The sequence below is a fragment of the Antennarius striatus genome, chromosome 22 (assembly GCF_040054535.1).
Source record: "Antennarius striatus isolate MH-2024 chromosome 22, ASM4005453v1, whole genome shotgun sequence".
Taxonomy (NCBI): domain Eukaryota; kingdom Metazoa; phylum Chordata; class Actinopteri; order Lophiiformes; family Antennariidae; genus Antennarius; species Antennarius striatus.
In genome coordinates, this window is record NC_090797.1 from 12418560 (window position 1) to 12435153 (window position 16594).

Below are 16594 nucleotides of genomic sequence, written 5' to 3' on the forward strand. Positions count from 1 at the left end.
GTAACGCAAATAATAAACGAGATGAAGCTGCTTGATTTCTGCTCAGGATCTGGTGTTTAATTCTTATTAAAATGAGAGTCGGAGGCTTTTAAAGTCATATTTGTCGGCTTTTTAATATTTATTTCAGATGCGAAAAACAATGAGCCAAAGTTGCACATGAAGCTGTCAGATAGCGTCACAATGTTAAAGTGTTTCCACAATTTTTATTTTTATTATAAAAATTTTTTTAAAATCATAATTGCCTGATGTAGTATTAAATATTTCCTCATAGTCCTTCGTTTCTGGTCTGAATTATGAGATTATTTTTTTTAATTCGGACCCAGCGGGTCCCAAACCGGTTCGTTTTCCAGACAACGGCTGAGTCCATAACGCTGCTGCAGCCGGTGACGTCACAAAGACCCTAACTTCAAAGCCAAACCGCCTCAGGTATCAACACCTGTGTAACGTTACTGAGACAGACCCTCACAGTTACACTACAGTCAGCACCGAGATCCGAGCAGCACTCAACTTGTTTCTGTCATCGATCTGCAGCCATGAAAGGTAAATCCACCAACATTTAATTCCACCCGTGGAAAACTGTTATTCAGTGTTTAATCAAGAAAAAATAGAAACACACAGAGAAAATTCACGTTTGTGGTTCATCATATCAGAGGTGACTTGAGGGATTCGAATCATTATCAAAAAATTTGGATTACAAGTATTGCAAAATGAAATTTGAAAATTGATGATCTCTAATTACATCCCATGAAGCGATGATGTAATTGTGAGTGTTCGTGTGTTCGTCCTTCCATCCACTAAATATCTTTTATCTTTCTATCTGTTGCAGATAGAAAGATAAAACAAAAAGCACAATCCTCGGGCAACAAAGGGGATGAAAATGAGATGATGACCTTGACCTTGAGAAAACTAGGTCAAGGTCAAATTTCAACTTTGGTTCATTTTTTGCACATATCTTAGGAACCGGATGAGATAGAAAAACGAACCAAAAGGCGTTATATTCAGGGAGGCAAAAGGATAAAAATGAGATCAGAACATTGACCTTGAAAAACTAGGTCAAGGTCAAATTTTTACTTTTATACCATTTTCGGAACACCTCTCTGATACCTGATGAGATTTAATCACAAAACGAAAAGCAACATATTCAGGAAGCCAGAGGCACAAGAATGTGATGATGACCTTCACCTTTGGAAAATTAGGTCAATGTCATACTCGATAGAACATTATAGAAATCATTGCTGAAAGTAAGGAACATTATGAAAGTCAGGGTAAAATTTTGAATTCAGGGATGTCGCAGTCTCTGACTGCCTTGTTTAATTTGTCTTTGTCAGCAGTGTCTGTATATTAATAATATACAGAGCCAGGACTTAAACCCGAGCTGGACATGACACCGCCTGCAGAGGAGCTGACCCGGGACAGCAGAACCCTGATATGTGATGAGGACACGTCTCCTACCGATGCACATTGTTGACAAATCTGTTGAGGCGTCCCTCTCGCTGCTCTGGGTTCAGCCTGGTGTGGGCGGTCAGGTCCTTCATCACATTGAAGTCTCCTCTCATTTTGTCAGTCAGTCCTGTCAGAAACAAGCGGGTTTCAGGTGAAGTGGAACCCGTACGGAGCCAATCTGTGTCCCACAACCTCTCCATCTGCTGCTCACCTGTTAAGTAGCACAGCTCTGGGATCAGCATGACAGTCGTGGGAGACTGGCTTCCTGGATCACGCCGCTTGATCCTGGTGACCAGCAGCACCTGGGTCAGGTCGGAGACGATGATTCCGTAATTCTGGGAGGAGGAAGCAGACGTGACCGCGAAGAACGCAAATACAGTGTGAGAGCATCCGGTTCTGTTGGGTTCTGTCTCACGTTCTTGTAGTAGTCAATGAAGGACACATCCTTGTCGGCCCGAGTGAAGGTGTTGATGGGGGTGTGATCCCAGGCGATGTCATCAATCCTGTAGGTTTTGTTGTTGTACCTGAATAATTGAGAGAAGAGTGAAAGGTCATGTGATCCGTGGACCTCTACGTGCTGAGGGTAGTGGGGGTGTTAGGTCCTACTTGGTGAGAACAATCAGTCCAATGAGCTCCTTGGTGCAGACGTCTTGGAAGCGGTGGCTTCCACAAGACTGCCTCATGCTGATCATGAAGTCCAGGACGGTCTCGCTACGCAGAACCCGGTGGCTCACGTCGACACACATCATGATGGAGGACTCGTATTGCAGGATGGCGGTGGAGAACCCCGGCCAGATGGTCAGCCTGGAAACGACCGACACACAAGTTTAGACGGAACAACTCACCTGCAGCTTTTCACACAACAACAAGCGTCTATAACACATGTCAAACTCAAGGCTCGGGGGCCAAATCTGGCACCGCTGCATCATTTAATGTGGCCTGCAAGAGCATTAAAGGTCAGAGGCCATTTTAACTCTGACAAAAACATTTTGAACAAAGTTAATGTCCTAACTTGTGTTTGATGTCATTTTTCTTTATTCATTGGATAATTTGATCCTTGATTGATGGAGTTCTGACAAATTTAAAGGATTCATGTGGTAACAGCAACAAGCTCACATTTTTCTATGCAACTGTAATGTTTGCAACATGAATAATAAATTCAGTTATTTAACATTAAGCTGTAGTTATTTTACATCTATGTCACATTACATTTAGTTACATCTGGTCCTAGCAGAACAGCTGTTATGCTGATGTGGCCCTCGGTGAAAATGAGTTTCACACCCCCGGTCTATAAGGATGACAGATGTAGCTCCAACACCCGGCACCAAGAAAAACCTTTTTCATCTTCCCTGAGGAAACCATCACGTTCACTCCGCTTCATTCAATCTCCATCCATGGATTCAAACACACAAAGTATCCATTGATCGTTTAAAGACTCCAAAAAAACACTGAGTTTCATGGACAGGATTTATTTGGATTCCGCAACGCAAAAAAAAAACTGATGGTGATGAAGATCGGCCCGCTGCAAGAAAAACAGCATCTCCCCATCCTTCAACAGAACTACTGCTGCTAGCATGCTAGCTAGCATTAGAAAGGCAGCTGCTGCTTGGGACCAAAATCAGCAGCTTTCAGATTCCACTGACATCACTTCTAAAAATGTAACATGTTGAAAATCTGATTCTCTACGTGTCACCAGGTGCCACTGACATGGAAACATCCGGCTTCAGGCCAGAAACAGAAGAACATACTTGTGCTGTGGGATGTCCAGGGGGTCCCGGGGGTTGTAGTAGTTGCGTCCGATCTGCTGCATGTTGAGGATCTTCAGGATCCTGCAGGGATGATTAGAACATATGATATAGGAACGTGCATCACCATGAATCCCCCACCAGTTCCTGAGGACCAGAAAACGCACCTTTTGAAGATGAGGTTGTAAAACTGGATGCACACTGGAGACGATGGGGGGAGTTCAGAAACCAGGGTGATGGTTATCTCAACCTTTTCTCCTTCCCTGGTTTCGCTGCAGACAACCGTCTCCTAAACCCCAGGAAGGAAACCAGCAGAAGATTAAATCTGCTTCTGAAATTATGTTTTCCAGTGACTTTATGAAATTTTCATTTAACCTTGTCTCGCAGCTTGTGGGGCAGAACAAGCATCGCTCCATCGAAGGTCCGCGCTGTGCCGAGCAACTCCTCGTGCTGGAAGAGGAGGGCGGCTCTCAGGCGACGGGCCTCCTTCATCGGATTGTAGGTCACGTGGTATTGGTACAGGACCCACTGCGGGCGGGACAGGATGCGGAAGAAGTTTGCGACCAACGGGATTGGCCGCCCGCTCGTTCCTGAAGAAGTTCACACACAATAGCAGAGAGAGATTTGCAATCACCTGCACTCGTTACAACGGCTGCGTGTGTAAGGAAAAATGTACATTAACGTGACACACCCGTCTTGGATTCCGCCACATGAGTCATCGTCCGTCTGGTTAAAATCCCAGAATCACTAAAATCCCGGCGGCGTCCTCCTCGTTCTCCCAGCTTCACCTGCTGGAACCCAGCTGAGATCTCGACCACAGCTGACAAACCAAGACTGAGGTTACAAACACGCTGCAGACATGTTTCAGTTGCTGGTCAGTCGAGCTGACCCATCGCTCCGGGTCAACTAGGATAATGAGACGTGACCACACCTTCTGAAGAGAACGGTCCCGGGCCTTTCTGCCGACCTCTACCAACTTGCACTGCTTCCTCATCTCCCCTCGGTGGGGCGGGGCAAGGTGCTGGGGCAGCTTCTCGGGTTTGGCTCTTTAACACAGGAAAAAGTTGGAAATGTGTAACAAAGCTTTTGGAATAAAAGAAGGGCTACTGATCCATTTTCAGTTCATCCTACATGCCCACTGAACTGTAAAATCTTTTATTACCAGCTCAATTGGAAATATTGTTCAACCAGAAATCTTCAATTTTAGTAAAAATATTACCGATGTAACGACTGTTTAATTGTCCTTTTAATTTCATTATTAAAAAGAAGTTCATTTAAAATAATGACAGCCTATCGCTAATGGCTTGTGGACCCTAATGAATCGTATCAAAAATATGAATAACTGTACACAAAAAACCTAACAACAATGCCAATTTACTCAGTAAAAGTGGGAGGATCTGGGCCAATCAGCCTCATGTCACCTGCTGACAAAAGGTGAAAGATGTTCAGACTTCTTTTCTCTGCGCCCCTAAACCAGGATAAATGTGGTAACGCAACAATCAATTCTGTAAAATAAATGTTTGAATACCTACACGGTTAGCATGTGTTGTTCAAGTGAGTATTTTTCATTTCATGTTATATAATTAATTTATGACCATGTGTTTCTGTAGATTTTCTCCTCTAAATATCTGAAGCGCTAATTCTAACTACTTACTATTAGATATGAATAAATCTGTTTAATTGCGTGGTTTATTTTATTTAGTATTTACATATCATTCAATGACAATGTGCTCTTGATGTAGGATTTTATTTTGACACGCATTTTATTTTGACACAGCCTGGAAACTGTTTCCTGTTGGTTCGCGCTGCGCTGAGACGTCTGAAGAAACTTTCTACCCTTAGAATAAACCTTTAAATAACACCGGACATTGTCTCAGAAGAGGAGAGTTAAAACAAAAGGTTAAAACCACAGGTCACAGCAACCGGAAGTCCTTACCGATCCCGGGGCCACTGCCTCCTGACCGCGTGCCCGGCCTCGTGCTCTGGCTCGTGCCCGACCAGTCATTTTCCTCAGCTAGCTTCAGAAGGGTTCAAAAACACATTTCACTATTTTTAGAAATATTACCAACAAATGAAGTAAATACGTGATCAGGAAAACTACACCGCCCCTCATCCTCACCAGTACGAAATAAAATCTAAATTAAAGTATCGTTTACTCTCGTTTAATTGGTCTAAACAAGATGGCGACTGTAAATGTAGGGTGTGGCTGTGCAATGCCGCTAGTAGCTAATGAGCCACTATTAGCATCAACATAAATTCAATATGTATACATTACTATAATATAACTCCACACAGAATATCCGACTTTCAAGGTATCGGTTAGAATTACGATACTTTGCGATAGTCCTTAAACTGAACGGGCTAATTAAAATCAGATAAGGGTATGTTGGAATTATATCTTTTTATGTTATGTTGGAATTATATCTTTTTATGTTATTTTGCTGTGGAAAGTTACTGAGCTTAAAGTTCATCTTAGGTCACATCACGTGACAGTTAGAACTGCTGACTTATGCTAAATTGCTTGCACAGCTAGTCGAGCAGAAACTCTTGCAAGGCCGTCTTCCTCTTTCTTCTCTGATAATTGGTGTATATCTTCTTAGATAATTGGCGTATAGCTACGATAGTTTTCATGACCTGTCTGCTTATCACCTCTTGCCAGGCCGTCTGCAAGGCCGTCTTCCTCTTTCTTCTCAGATAATTGGGGCATCATGACATCACCTGAATGTAACCCACTGTCTTGCCTGCTATCTTGCAGCTGTTGTGATACCAGGTGAACCCCGCCTTCTGATGTGCATAAAATCCATGTGCTGCAAGTGCATCCTGGCACTCTGCAGGAAGTAATCTCCCATGAGACAAAGTGCCGAGAATATTCTCTTTGCAATTGAAAAATAAACTTTGAAGCTTCGACATTTCACTGAGTGTTTTGTTTATTTAACTCTGTTCAGAAATTGTCCACAACCAAGAGAAAACGAACACGAAGCTGGAGGACCAAGGGTCTTTAGGACCATATTATTTGGCTCCACTTCAACATTTGGTGACCCCGACGTGATCTTGGCTGGACTCCTGCCGGACAGAGACAACTCCAAAGGGTACCCCGACTTGTAAGGTAAGAGGAACTTTGCCTCTTAGGGCCTTGTCTCTGCCTGTCAGTATAAGGTTAAAATCTGTCTTTCCCTATTTGGAAAACGTTCTAGAATCATTGACTCGAACACCAGTGATTTGATTTAATAGACGTCTTTTTGTGAATGTCAAACTGGACGCTGTTTGGATTGATCGGTCTTTTAATTATACTTTGTGTCAGCGTCTGGTGGTTCTTACACCTAAATTATTCTTACAGTAAGAACACTCAACTAGGTTTACAGACGTTCAAACCTAGTTGTTTTAATACTGCGGTCGCTCAAAGAGTTTGTGGGGTTGCCCCAGCTGATGACATTAGGCTGTAGAGGTTAAAGCAAACTATTGGCTAAAAACGTCTGGTAAATTCTTCCATAACTGAGTAGACTGAGAGGATTGTCTGGGACATCCTGCGCGCTAGAGATTTTGCGTCTGGGACGCCCGTCTGGGAATATTAGTGAAACGATCCGGGATCGTGGGTCGAGTGATACTGAGTTCCGTGTTGAGGTTCTCGGAGGAAACGACGCCGAATTTTCTTAACTAAATTGGGAAAAGGCCTAATAGAATTTACAATGGAAGGTGAATTCGATCGGGAAACAGACTGGTTCAACTGGAACTTAATTCCAGACGACCCAGATGGTGCACCATTAGAAAATCAAGCAAAAATTGCTATTTTAGTGGCATCCGAGGGACTGCCCACAAAGATCCGCAGTAAGACGGAGTCTGAAATGAAAGATTGGTTTGAAGATTGCTGTAAAAAGGATGGTTACCACCGCTAACATCCAAAAAATCATTCGTCTTACTGATGAAAGAGGTTGAAAAAGCATGCATTAAAAAGTTAAATGTACTGGCCACAACTGTCTCTGCAACAAATAGAATCAGTATTCCAGGAAGGCGGGCACGAGAGTCATATGTAAAGGTGGAAAAAGTTAAGTCACATGTACGATTGCTGTCAATGGGAGGATCAGTCAGAGTAAGTAGACAAGAGGTCAAAGAAAAGTGTGCTTGGAATAATCCTGACCCGCCTCCTTATCTGGGGGAGAATTTTGCATCTGTTTTTTCCAAAACTAACCCGTTTGCCAGTAATCCTTATGCAGAATTACAACAGACTCTGACTCTGACTCAGACCAGACCAGACCCGCCGTCACTATACTTCCAGGCACCAGTCTGGAACATCACCAGCGGGAAACTGCACATGGATCAGACCGCCCCATCCGCGCCCACACCCGCGACTGAAGGTAAAGTGGTACCGGAACATGTCAGAATCATGGCCGCGCCCTGTGAACGAGCTAACAAACAGCTTAAAGATGAGTTTGAAGAAATCCTCAGGACCAGTAAAACTTATCCGGACCTGAGGCTTGCCCTGAGTGAGTTCAAGACGGAGCTGCTGCGCAGAGGGAATGCCTCCCGCAGCGTCAGAGACGAACTCCGTCAGAGGGTCCTACAAGCAGAACAAGAAGCGGAGGAACACTTCAAGACGTCACTCAAACATCATGAGGTATCATTTGACAACGAACAACATTCCACTTTACAGAAACAGGTGGCTGCACTTCAGGAACAGCTCTGTCGCCTCTCTTCCCGAGTGGAACCTCCCGTCTCCGCTCTTCCCCTCCCTTCTCTCCCTCCCCGGCCTCCAACCCCGCCTCCCTGTCAGCCCACCTCAGAGGGACCTGTGACTCGATCCAGAGCCGCTGTACAAGCTCCATTGATGGATACAGTGGACCCCAACTCCGGACGGCGTGTTGCCGTCTACCGCCCTTTCCCTGCAGCAGATCTCAATGCCATGCTTCAGACATTGCCACCTATTTCATCGGGGGGACGCAATTGGTTTGCATCCGTGCAGCGTCAGGCTATGGGCCACGACTTGTGTGTTGGTGACATGCAAATGATTTTAACTAAAGTATGTCCTTTGTCTATCTTACCACAGGTTCTAGAGGAAACAGGGGTGGGTCGTATGGCTAAAGATGAACCTCTAGACCACGAAAATTTGGACCGCATGACGTAGGTCTTAACGCACATTTCCCTTTGCCTCTGTGTGCTGTCCATGACATGGTGTTCACTCCAAAAGTTGGAGAGGACGCGACTACTTACGTTGATCGGGCCAAAACTGAATATCACATTAAAACAGGTTTTCTACATAATACCTCGCCTTTCCATGACTCAGTCTTTCGAGCTTCCATTTTGAAGGGGATTCCCAAAACAGTGGTTACCGCCATGGAAAACATACCAGATCTGGCTGAAATGACGGATGACCGGTGGTGTTCCTGCCTGAGACACTTTCTGAGGAGACATGCCAAAGAAAAAGATACTAAGGTAGAAAAACATCAAACTGCTGTTTCTCAATTGACCGTCATGCAGATCCAGGACATCAAGAAGAAAGAGGACTCTGTCTCCTCTCCTGCCTCTGCTCTTCCACCTGATGATGCAGATAGAATGATGTATCAGTCGGGGCCACGATCTTGGGGTGGGGCTGACACTCAACGTTACGTATGTTTCCGCTGTGGCAGAGAAGGTCATTGGGTCAAAGATTGCCCCGAGAGGCCCCCACCTAGGGGGCGTGGTCGTGGATTCCAACGCCCTCGTGGACGTGGCAGAGACATGGGACGGTGGCAGTCTCTAGATCGGCAGCAGTACCAACAGCGCCGCCCAGTGGACTCCAACCAAGGTTCGCCCGTCCCGAATCGCCAGCGTCTGCCCCCTGGTGAACAGTTCTCACAATGAAGATGCCCTGAACCCACGGACATAGGCATGCAGGAGCCTATGATCACCATTACGGTAGGAGGAGTGTCAACTCCTTTTATGGTTGATACTGGTGCCCGTTATTCCACCATCCAACGGCTTCCTCCTGGCGCCTATGTCACCAATGACGTAATTCCTTTAGTTGGGTTCAAGGGTGAAGAAATTGCCCTGCCAAAGACTTCCTCCATTTTGGTTTCTGCACACAACCAGTTATTAACTCACTCCTTTATCCTGGCTCCCTCCAGCCCTGCCAATCTTTTAGGGCGTGATTTAATGTGCAAGTTGTGTCCTTTGATAAAGTGTTCTGCCGACGGCCTGCAACTGATGTTTCCGGATGGATCATCCCGACTGTGCCTGTCTGCCACCAACCCCGTCAACACCATGTTTCCGGTACATGCCAAAGTTGCTGTGGTGTGCATGTATGCTGACATCTTTTGGGTTGTGATGGACACTGATGCTGGACAGTGGACTCCTGTTGAGACTTTCTGGACAAAGTGGTCGCCCTGGGTCCGTCACCTACGCCCCTATGATCTGGTCTCTGACGCTTTGCATTGTACTCTGTATTATGACAGGATGGAAGACACAATTTTCCTGGGAGCCTTCCAGGAGGTGGAAGGACTCCCGTGGGATCTCTCTCTCCAAGATCTCTACGTAGGACCTCAGGGTGTGGCTTGGGCCGTATCCTTGACGCCCGAACAGCAGAAGTGGTATCATATGGATGATCCTCCAGATCCTTCGATGCCGCCTTGCTATCCTCATGTCTCCTTGGCTGTCTCCCCAAAACACACACAGAAAGATCTGGGTCCCTTCGTGAAAGCTTGCATCGATGCTGATGATTGGAAGCCGACATTCTACTCTGGTTTGCACTATTCTGCATCTCTTGACTCATATCGCATTTTGTCTCCAGAATTTGTGATCCCTTCCGTCCTAGAACACAGCGTCCTGGACAGGCACCATGGCAGAGAAACATCCGACAGCGATTTGGCACCTGCGCTGATTGACTCTCTTCCCGACTCCCTCTGGACCCAGGGTCCTACGGATGTCGGTCGTTGTGACGTCACGCCAGTCACGTTTCAAATGAAACCGGGTCCCATTTGGGTTCCTCAATATCCGGTTCCTGCGAAGGGTAAGGCCGGTGTAACTGAGACCATAAACGGGTTGCTTGAAGCTGGTGTGCTTGCTCTAATTGAAAGCTCTCCTTTTAATACACCCATTCTCCCTGTAGAAAAGAAAGGTACAGGCAAATGGAGGATGGTCCATGATTTGAGAGCTATAAATGCTGCAGTCACCACTCCCACCCTTCCGGTCCCGAACCCTCATGCTGCACTCTCACTGTTGTCGCCCTCTCACACTCACTTCACTGTCATCGACTTGGCTAATGCTTTTTTCAGTATTCCTCTTCATCCATCCATGAAACCTTATCTGGCCTTCACCTGGGATGGAAGGAGATACTCCTACAACTGTCTGCCCATGGGGTTCCTCCTTTCTCCTGGTCTCTTCAACGTCCATCTTCGTGAGCTTCTGAAACCTTTGTCTCTTCCGCCCGGTGTGCTCCTCGTCCAGTACGTCGATGACCTCCTGGTTGCGGCTCCATCAGAGCAATCCTGTCTGGACACGACTCACTCTCTGCTCCTTCGTCTCCATGAAGTAGGCCTTAAAGTTTCTAAATCCAAAATTCAAGTTGCCAGAACTCAAGTCTCTTTCCTTGGTCGCTGTGTATCCCGGATGGGCACAGGCCTCTCCTCCTCGCACAGAGAAGACATTTTACACTCTGCTCGTCCATCTACCGTGAAGCAAATGCTAGCTTTTCTGGGGTTGTGTAACTACTCTCGCCATCATGTTGTTGACTTCTCAGAGTGCACGCATCCTCTCCGTGCTATGGTCAAGGAAGTCGGCATGCGGAACCTTTCAGCCGCTTTGGCCTGGACTCCGGACGCTGATGCTGCCTTTTCTCACCTTAAGGCATGTTTGGCCTCTGCTACATCTCTTTCCATTCCTGACTACAATAAGATGTTTTTCCTCGATGTGGCTGAAAAAGCAAGCAGTGTTTCTGCTGTGCTTTTTCAAAAGGGGGATAGAGGAGAACGAAACGTCTGTATGTATGTCTCAACACCATTGGACAATTATGAAAAACGCCAAACGCCCTGTTCATCTTTTGCCTCAGCACTAGCTAGGTTGGTCCAGAAAACTGCCCACGTGGTACTTCATCATCCACTGACCATCAGAACTGGACACAGCACTGTCCAATACATCACAAGCCAATTCTTCACCATGACTGGAGGACGCCAACGCAAGATTGAATCGGTCATCACTCAACCACACATCATCTTCATCCATGAAGGGATCAATATGGCTGATGGTCTGATTGAAGGTACCCCACACTTTTGTACAGAAAAAGTCCAAGACGACACAAAACTCAGAGATGACTTGTACGAACAGCCATTGACTAACCCCGACATGACGTTGTTCACCGACGGATGTTGTTTTAAAGGCATGGATGGCCTGCAATCAGGTTTTGCCATAGTTCAACATCAAAACGACGATTTTGAGACAGTTAAGGAAGTCAGACTGGACGGACCACAGTCAGCACAGAGAGCTGAAATCCTAGCAGTCGCAGAAGCTCTAGGACTCGCAAAAGACCAAACTGTAAATATCTACACTGATTCTGCTTATGCTCATTTGGTTGTACATACTGCATTAAGTGAATGGCAACGGAACAATTATCAGACAGCAACAGGAAGTCCAATTAAACACCTGAAAGAGGTAATGCATCTCCAGGAAATGCTGATGTTGCCAAAAGCTGTTGCTGTTATCAAGTGTCCAGGTCATTCCAGAAAAAATGACCTGATTGCAAATGGAAACGCCGCAGCAGATGCAGCTGCTAAAAAGGTGGCAGGTTATCAGCCAGCACTCCAACTCTCGGTGAGTGACAAAGAAATTGATTGCAAAATAACGAATGATGTGATCCGAGAGTGGCAGGTGAAAGCTAGCCCAGAAGAAAGGAGTTTGTGGAAGGCAAAAGGGGGTGAAAAGAATGATGAAGGAATCTGGAACAAAGAAGGTAAACCTGTGCCGCCTCAAAAACAATTGAAAGTTTTGATTCAAGAAGCCCATGGACCATGCCACGTAGGCACGGACGAAACACTGAGACGTCTCTGTGGCTGGTGGCATCCGTTCATGAGAACAATTGTGAAAAGTGAACTGCAGGACTGCAGTGTTTGCAATAGGCATAATTGCCTGCCAACAACTAAACCACCTCCAGGGGTGCAGGACCAGGAAGTGACAGCACCTGGTCAGGTAATTTCAATGGATTTTACCGACATGATCCAATCGGTTAATGGGTATCGATACCTGTTAGTGATTGTTGACTCTTTTTCAGGATGGCCTGAGGCTTATCCATGCAGAGCAGAGACAGCAGCTTCTGTAGTGAAACATTTGGTTAACCATTACATTCCAACTCATGGTTTTCCGAGAAAAATCAGGTCAGACAATGGAACTCATTTCAAAAACAAACATCTACAACAGGTGGAAAGTATGTTGGGATTGAGACACACTTTTGGCGCTGTGTATCACCCTCAGTCACAGGGAAAGGTCGAACGAATGAATCGCAACATCAAAGAAAAATTGTCAAAATCCATGGCCTCGTCAAAGATGAATTGGCTACAGGCCCTCCCTGTGGCTCTGTTGAATGTCAGAATGTCATTGAATTCATCCACAGGTTGGACCCCATTTGAGGCACACACTAACAGACCTTTTCCAGCTCCCACAGCTCCATTGGAACCAGTTCCCGGATTCCAAGGCCCAAAAGGCCTCCGCGAACTAACAGTCAATTTTTCCCATCTCACAGAACCACAGGAGAAACCACCAAAAAGTGTGAATGTGTGTGAATGGGTGTGGCTGAGAGTAATCAAACGAAAATGGTCTGAACCTAGGTGGACAGGTCCCCATCAAGTCATTGAGAGAACCGGAACCGCAGTTCGGCTTCTAGGAAGAGGGGACACGTGGTTTCATCTGACGTCCACCAGGCCTGCAAAGACCCCAACGGGAGTCGCTCTCCCCTCTCCAAAAGCTGCTAATAGTGGTGACGACCACTAGGGCATCCGCCCCAACTGAGGACATCGAGCAACGGCTCCAACTGAGGACATCGAGTGAGTGGTTGTTCAACGTGGCGTAAAGTCACAAAGCAACCCGAGAGCAGGCAATTACGTTCAGTAACTGACCTAAGCTTTTGAAGAGACCCCAGCGGTCACGGTGCAGCGTTCCCGAGCATCGCTCTCAACCAGCGTCCGGACGAGCCAGTATCCAGAGGGGTCAACCCAGAGGAAAAGGTGCAAGACCTCCCTCTCTACAAGCAACAACCGTTATCTTCAGTCTAAAAAAAAAAAAAAAAAAAAACATGCTGTATTTCCTTGTTTTTAGTCTTTTGGCTGTCACTGCTGCATCCTCTCCTGACAAATGTTTACAACAGTATGGTGGGTTAACGCTTAGCTACACTGAGGGGGCTACAGCTTCTTATACCTTTGATCTCTGCAAAGTAATTAACTGCAGGGGTCCTGGCGCACCATGGCGACACTATGATGTTTACATCTGCGGTCACAGTGACAACTCCCTTAATGACCCGTGGTGTGCTTCTTGGTCCTCTGTTTGGTATTCCACAGAACATGGGTTCCAGCCCCCCACTTCTGGATTGGGCTCCTTCTTTTCTCTGCAAAGGGATTACTCCCCCACAAGTAATCCTTTAACTCTGTCCATTAAACCCCTATTTTTCCCAACATCTCAATGTCATGCTAGTGTTATGGAACCCTGCGGAAGGTTCTCTCCCGGCAGCAGGTTTTGCTCTACAGATTTTCTACATTTAATTTTAGGTGTTGGACTCTTTCGAGTCCAAAAGGGGGATTGTTGGAATTATATCTTTTTATGTTATGTTGGAATTATATCTTTTTATGTTATTTTGCTGTGGAAAGTTACTGAGCTTAAAGTTCATCTTAGGTCACATCACGTGACAGTTAGAACTGCTGACTTATGCTAAATTGCTTGCACAGCTAGTCGAGCAGAAACTCTTGCAAGGCCGTCTTCCTCTTTCTTCTCTGATAATTGGTGTATATCTTCTTAGATAATTGGCGTATAGCTACGATAGTTTTCATGACCTGTCTGCTTATCACCTCTTGCCAGGCCGTCTGCAAGGCCGTCTTCCTCCTTCTTCTCAGATAATTGGGGCATCATGACATCACCTGAATGTAACCCACTGTCTTGCCTGCTATCTTGCAGCTGTTGTGATACCAGGTGAACCCCGCCTTCTGATGTGCATAAAATCCATGTGCTGCAAGTGCATCCTGGCACTCTGCAGGAAGTAATCTCCCATGAGACAAAGTGCCGAGAATATTCTCTTTGCAATTGAAAAATAAACTTTGAAGCTTCGACATTTCACTGAGTGTTTTGTTTATTTAACTCTGTTCAGAAATTGTCCACAACCAAGAGAAAACGAACACGAAGCTGGAGGACCAAGGGTCTTTAGGACCATATTATTTGGCTCCACTTCAACAGGTAGAATGACAGTGTCCGAATTGGATAGCTGAGAGGGAGTTTTTTCCTTCAAATCGAAACATCGCGAACAAAGTAAATTTGCATAAAGGAATCATTATTTATCAAATTTTATGACGACTTTAATATTATGCTTACTTTAAATGTTGACTTCTGCTGGCAGTGAACTCTAGAGGTCACGTATGATGCGTGTCCACAGGTGTTCTGAGTACCACTACGGCAAATTAGTCACGGGCCTCATCACCGAGCGCATTGATACGCTTCCTGTATCTCCCGAGACCCTCTAGTCAGCTCAATTCAGGCTGCGTTATGTGTTTGAAGAGCAGGTTGTTCATATTTAACTCAATAAAGAATAACAATTCAGCAGTGATTGAGGAAAAAAGTTTTCCAGAAAAGAGGCAGAACTACTTTTCGGAGCGCAGTGATCCGTGTGCTCTAGGGTAATTTACTATTCAGCCCGCTTTCTTTGCTCTGAGTTCATATGAACGGGTCTGAATGGACGGGGCGCCACCTGCAGGCAGGAGGCTGGAAAAACAGTTCAAAACGTAAAGGAATCAAAAACTGCTCAATTCTGTTGTCTGTGGCAACGCTCAAAGACTGCACAAGTCCAAACCACATGTTCCAATACATTTATAGGAATAAAACCTGTAAAATCTGCCTTATCTGTTTGGGTTGTGGGTTATTCAGTCGGCTTAACAAATTTATTCCCAGGTTGCAGACTGTAATTTCATCTGTGCTGTATGTCGTGCATACATGGTACAATTGAAAATAAAGTTGACTATGTTTTTTCAAATATAAATTGGTCTTCTCTGCTGTCCAGGCACCCATTGTTTTTCATCATACATAATATTCGGAAAATTTCACATTAATTTAAGAAATATTGTACATTATTTCATATCATAGCATTAAATATTAATCAATAATGTAGAAAAACAAATCTGCTCTCACGCAATAGGATTTTGTCTATTTTTGTCTAATCTCCACACTTGTTTCTATGTGTGTTACACCTCAACACAAAACCTGCACACCGAACATTAATACAAGCTGACTGGACACTTTTCATGGGTTTAACTTCTCTGAAGGAGTTTAGTGTGAAAATCCTTCCTGACATTTCTAGACTGTAAACAACTCATTGTGTGGAAAATTGTTATTAATAATTTTTTGTTTGTGCTTTAACGCAAATAATAAACGAGATGAAGCTGCTTGATTTCTACTCAGAATTTGAAGGATCTGGTGTTTAATCCTTATTAAAATGAGAGTCAGAGGCTTTTAAAGTCATATTTGTCGGCTTTTTAATATTTATTTCAGATGCGAAAAACAATGAGCCAAAGTTGCACATGAAGCTGTCAGATAGCGTCACAATGTTAAAGTGTTTCCACAATTTTTATTTTTATCATAAAAAATTTTTTAAAACATAATTGCCTGATGTAGTATTAAATATTTCCTCATAGTCCTTCGTTTCTGGTCTGAATTATGAGATTATTTTTTTTAATTCGGACCCAGCGGGTCCCAAACCGGTTCGTTTTCCAGACAACGGCTGAGTCCATAACGCTGCTGCAGCCGGTGACGTCACAAAGACCCTAACTTCAAAGCCAAACCGCCTCAGGTATCAACACCTGTGTAACGTTACTGAGACAGACCCTCACAGTTACACTACAGTCAGCACCGAGATCCGAGCAGCACTCAACTTGTTTCTGTCATCGATCTGCAGCCATGAAAGGTAAATCCACCAACATTTAATTCCACCCGTGGAAAACTGTTATTCAGTGTTTAATCAAGAAAAAATAGAAACACACGGAGCAAATTCACGTTTGTGGTTCATCATATCAGAGGTGACTTCAGGGATTTGAATCATTATCAAAAAATTATATTTTTATATTAGACAATATTAGAGATCTAATAACCTGCTGTAATCACAGGAACTGTCTTCAGTTCATTTTCTGTACCAAAGGAAAAAGGGTTATATTGGGGTTTTTTTAACTGTTTTGTATTTTATTTTATTTTAATTTTTT

General features: G+C 44.8%; 1 protein-coding gene and 1 long non-coding RNA gene across 4 annotated transcripts; one reads left to right on the forward strand and one right to left on the reverse strand.

The window, feature by feature from the left end:
• Positions 1 to 1448: 1448 nt before the first annotated feature.
• Positions 1449 to 14752, reverse strand: LOC137589334 (piwi-like protein 1). The gene is made up of 11 exons (XM_068307012.1): positions 14721 to 14752; positions 5125 to 5206; positions 4120 to 4234; positions 3880 to 4008; positions 3564 to 3778; positions 3356 to 3477; positions 3192 to 3272; positions 2050 to 2247; positions 1859 to 1967; positions 1655 to 1778; positions 1449 to 1570 (listed from the first exon to the last, which is right to left on the reverse strand). Exons 2-11 carry the CDS (start codon positions 5191 to 5193, stop codon positions 1449 to 1451), a joined length of 1284 nt encoding a protein of 427 aa, XP_068163113.1. The 5' UTR covers positions 5194 to 5206; positions 14721 to 14752.
• Positions 5582 to 8274, forward strand: LOC137589481 (uncharacterized). 3 transcript variants are annotated; one of them, XR_011034195.1, is made up of 4 exons: positions 5582 to 5958; positions 6134 to 6294; positions 7429 to 8129; positions 8230 to 8274. It is a non-coding gene; the product is annotated as an uncharacterized lncRNA (long non-coding RNA). The 3 variants fall into 3 exon arrangements; XR_011034194.1 differs by lacking the exon at positions 8230 to 8274 and having other exon boundaries at positions 7429 to 8160; XR_011034196.1 differs by lacking the exon at positions 8230 to 8274 and having other exon boundaries at positions 7462 to 8160.
• Positions 14753 to 16594: the final 1842 nt, after the last annotated feature.

Excerpts from the sequence above, each read along its gene's own strand:
- LOC137589334 (XM_068307012.1), bottom strand. The coding sequence starts at position 5,193 with ATGACTGGTCGGGCACGAGCCAGAGCACGAGGCCGGGCACGCGGTCAG. Across the intron at positions 3,478-3,563 it reads CCCACAAGCTGCGAGACAAG|GAGACGGTTGTCTGCAGCGA; the intron begins GTTAAATGAAAA and ends CCTGGGGTTTAG. Across the intron at positions 1,571-1,654 it reads AGAGCTGTGCTACTTAACAG|GACTGACTGACAAAATGAGA; the intron begins GTGAGCAGCAGA and ends TGTTTCTGACAG.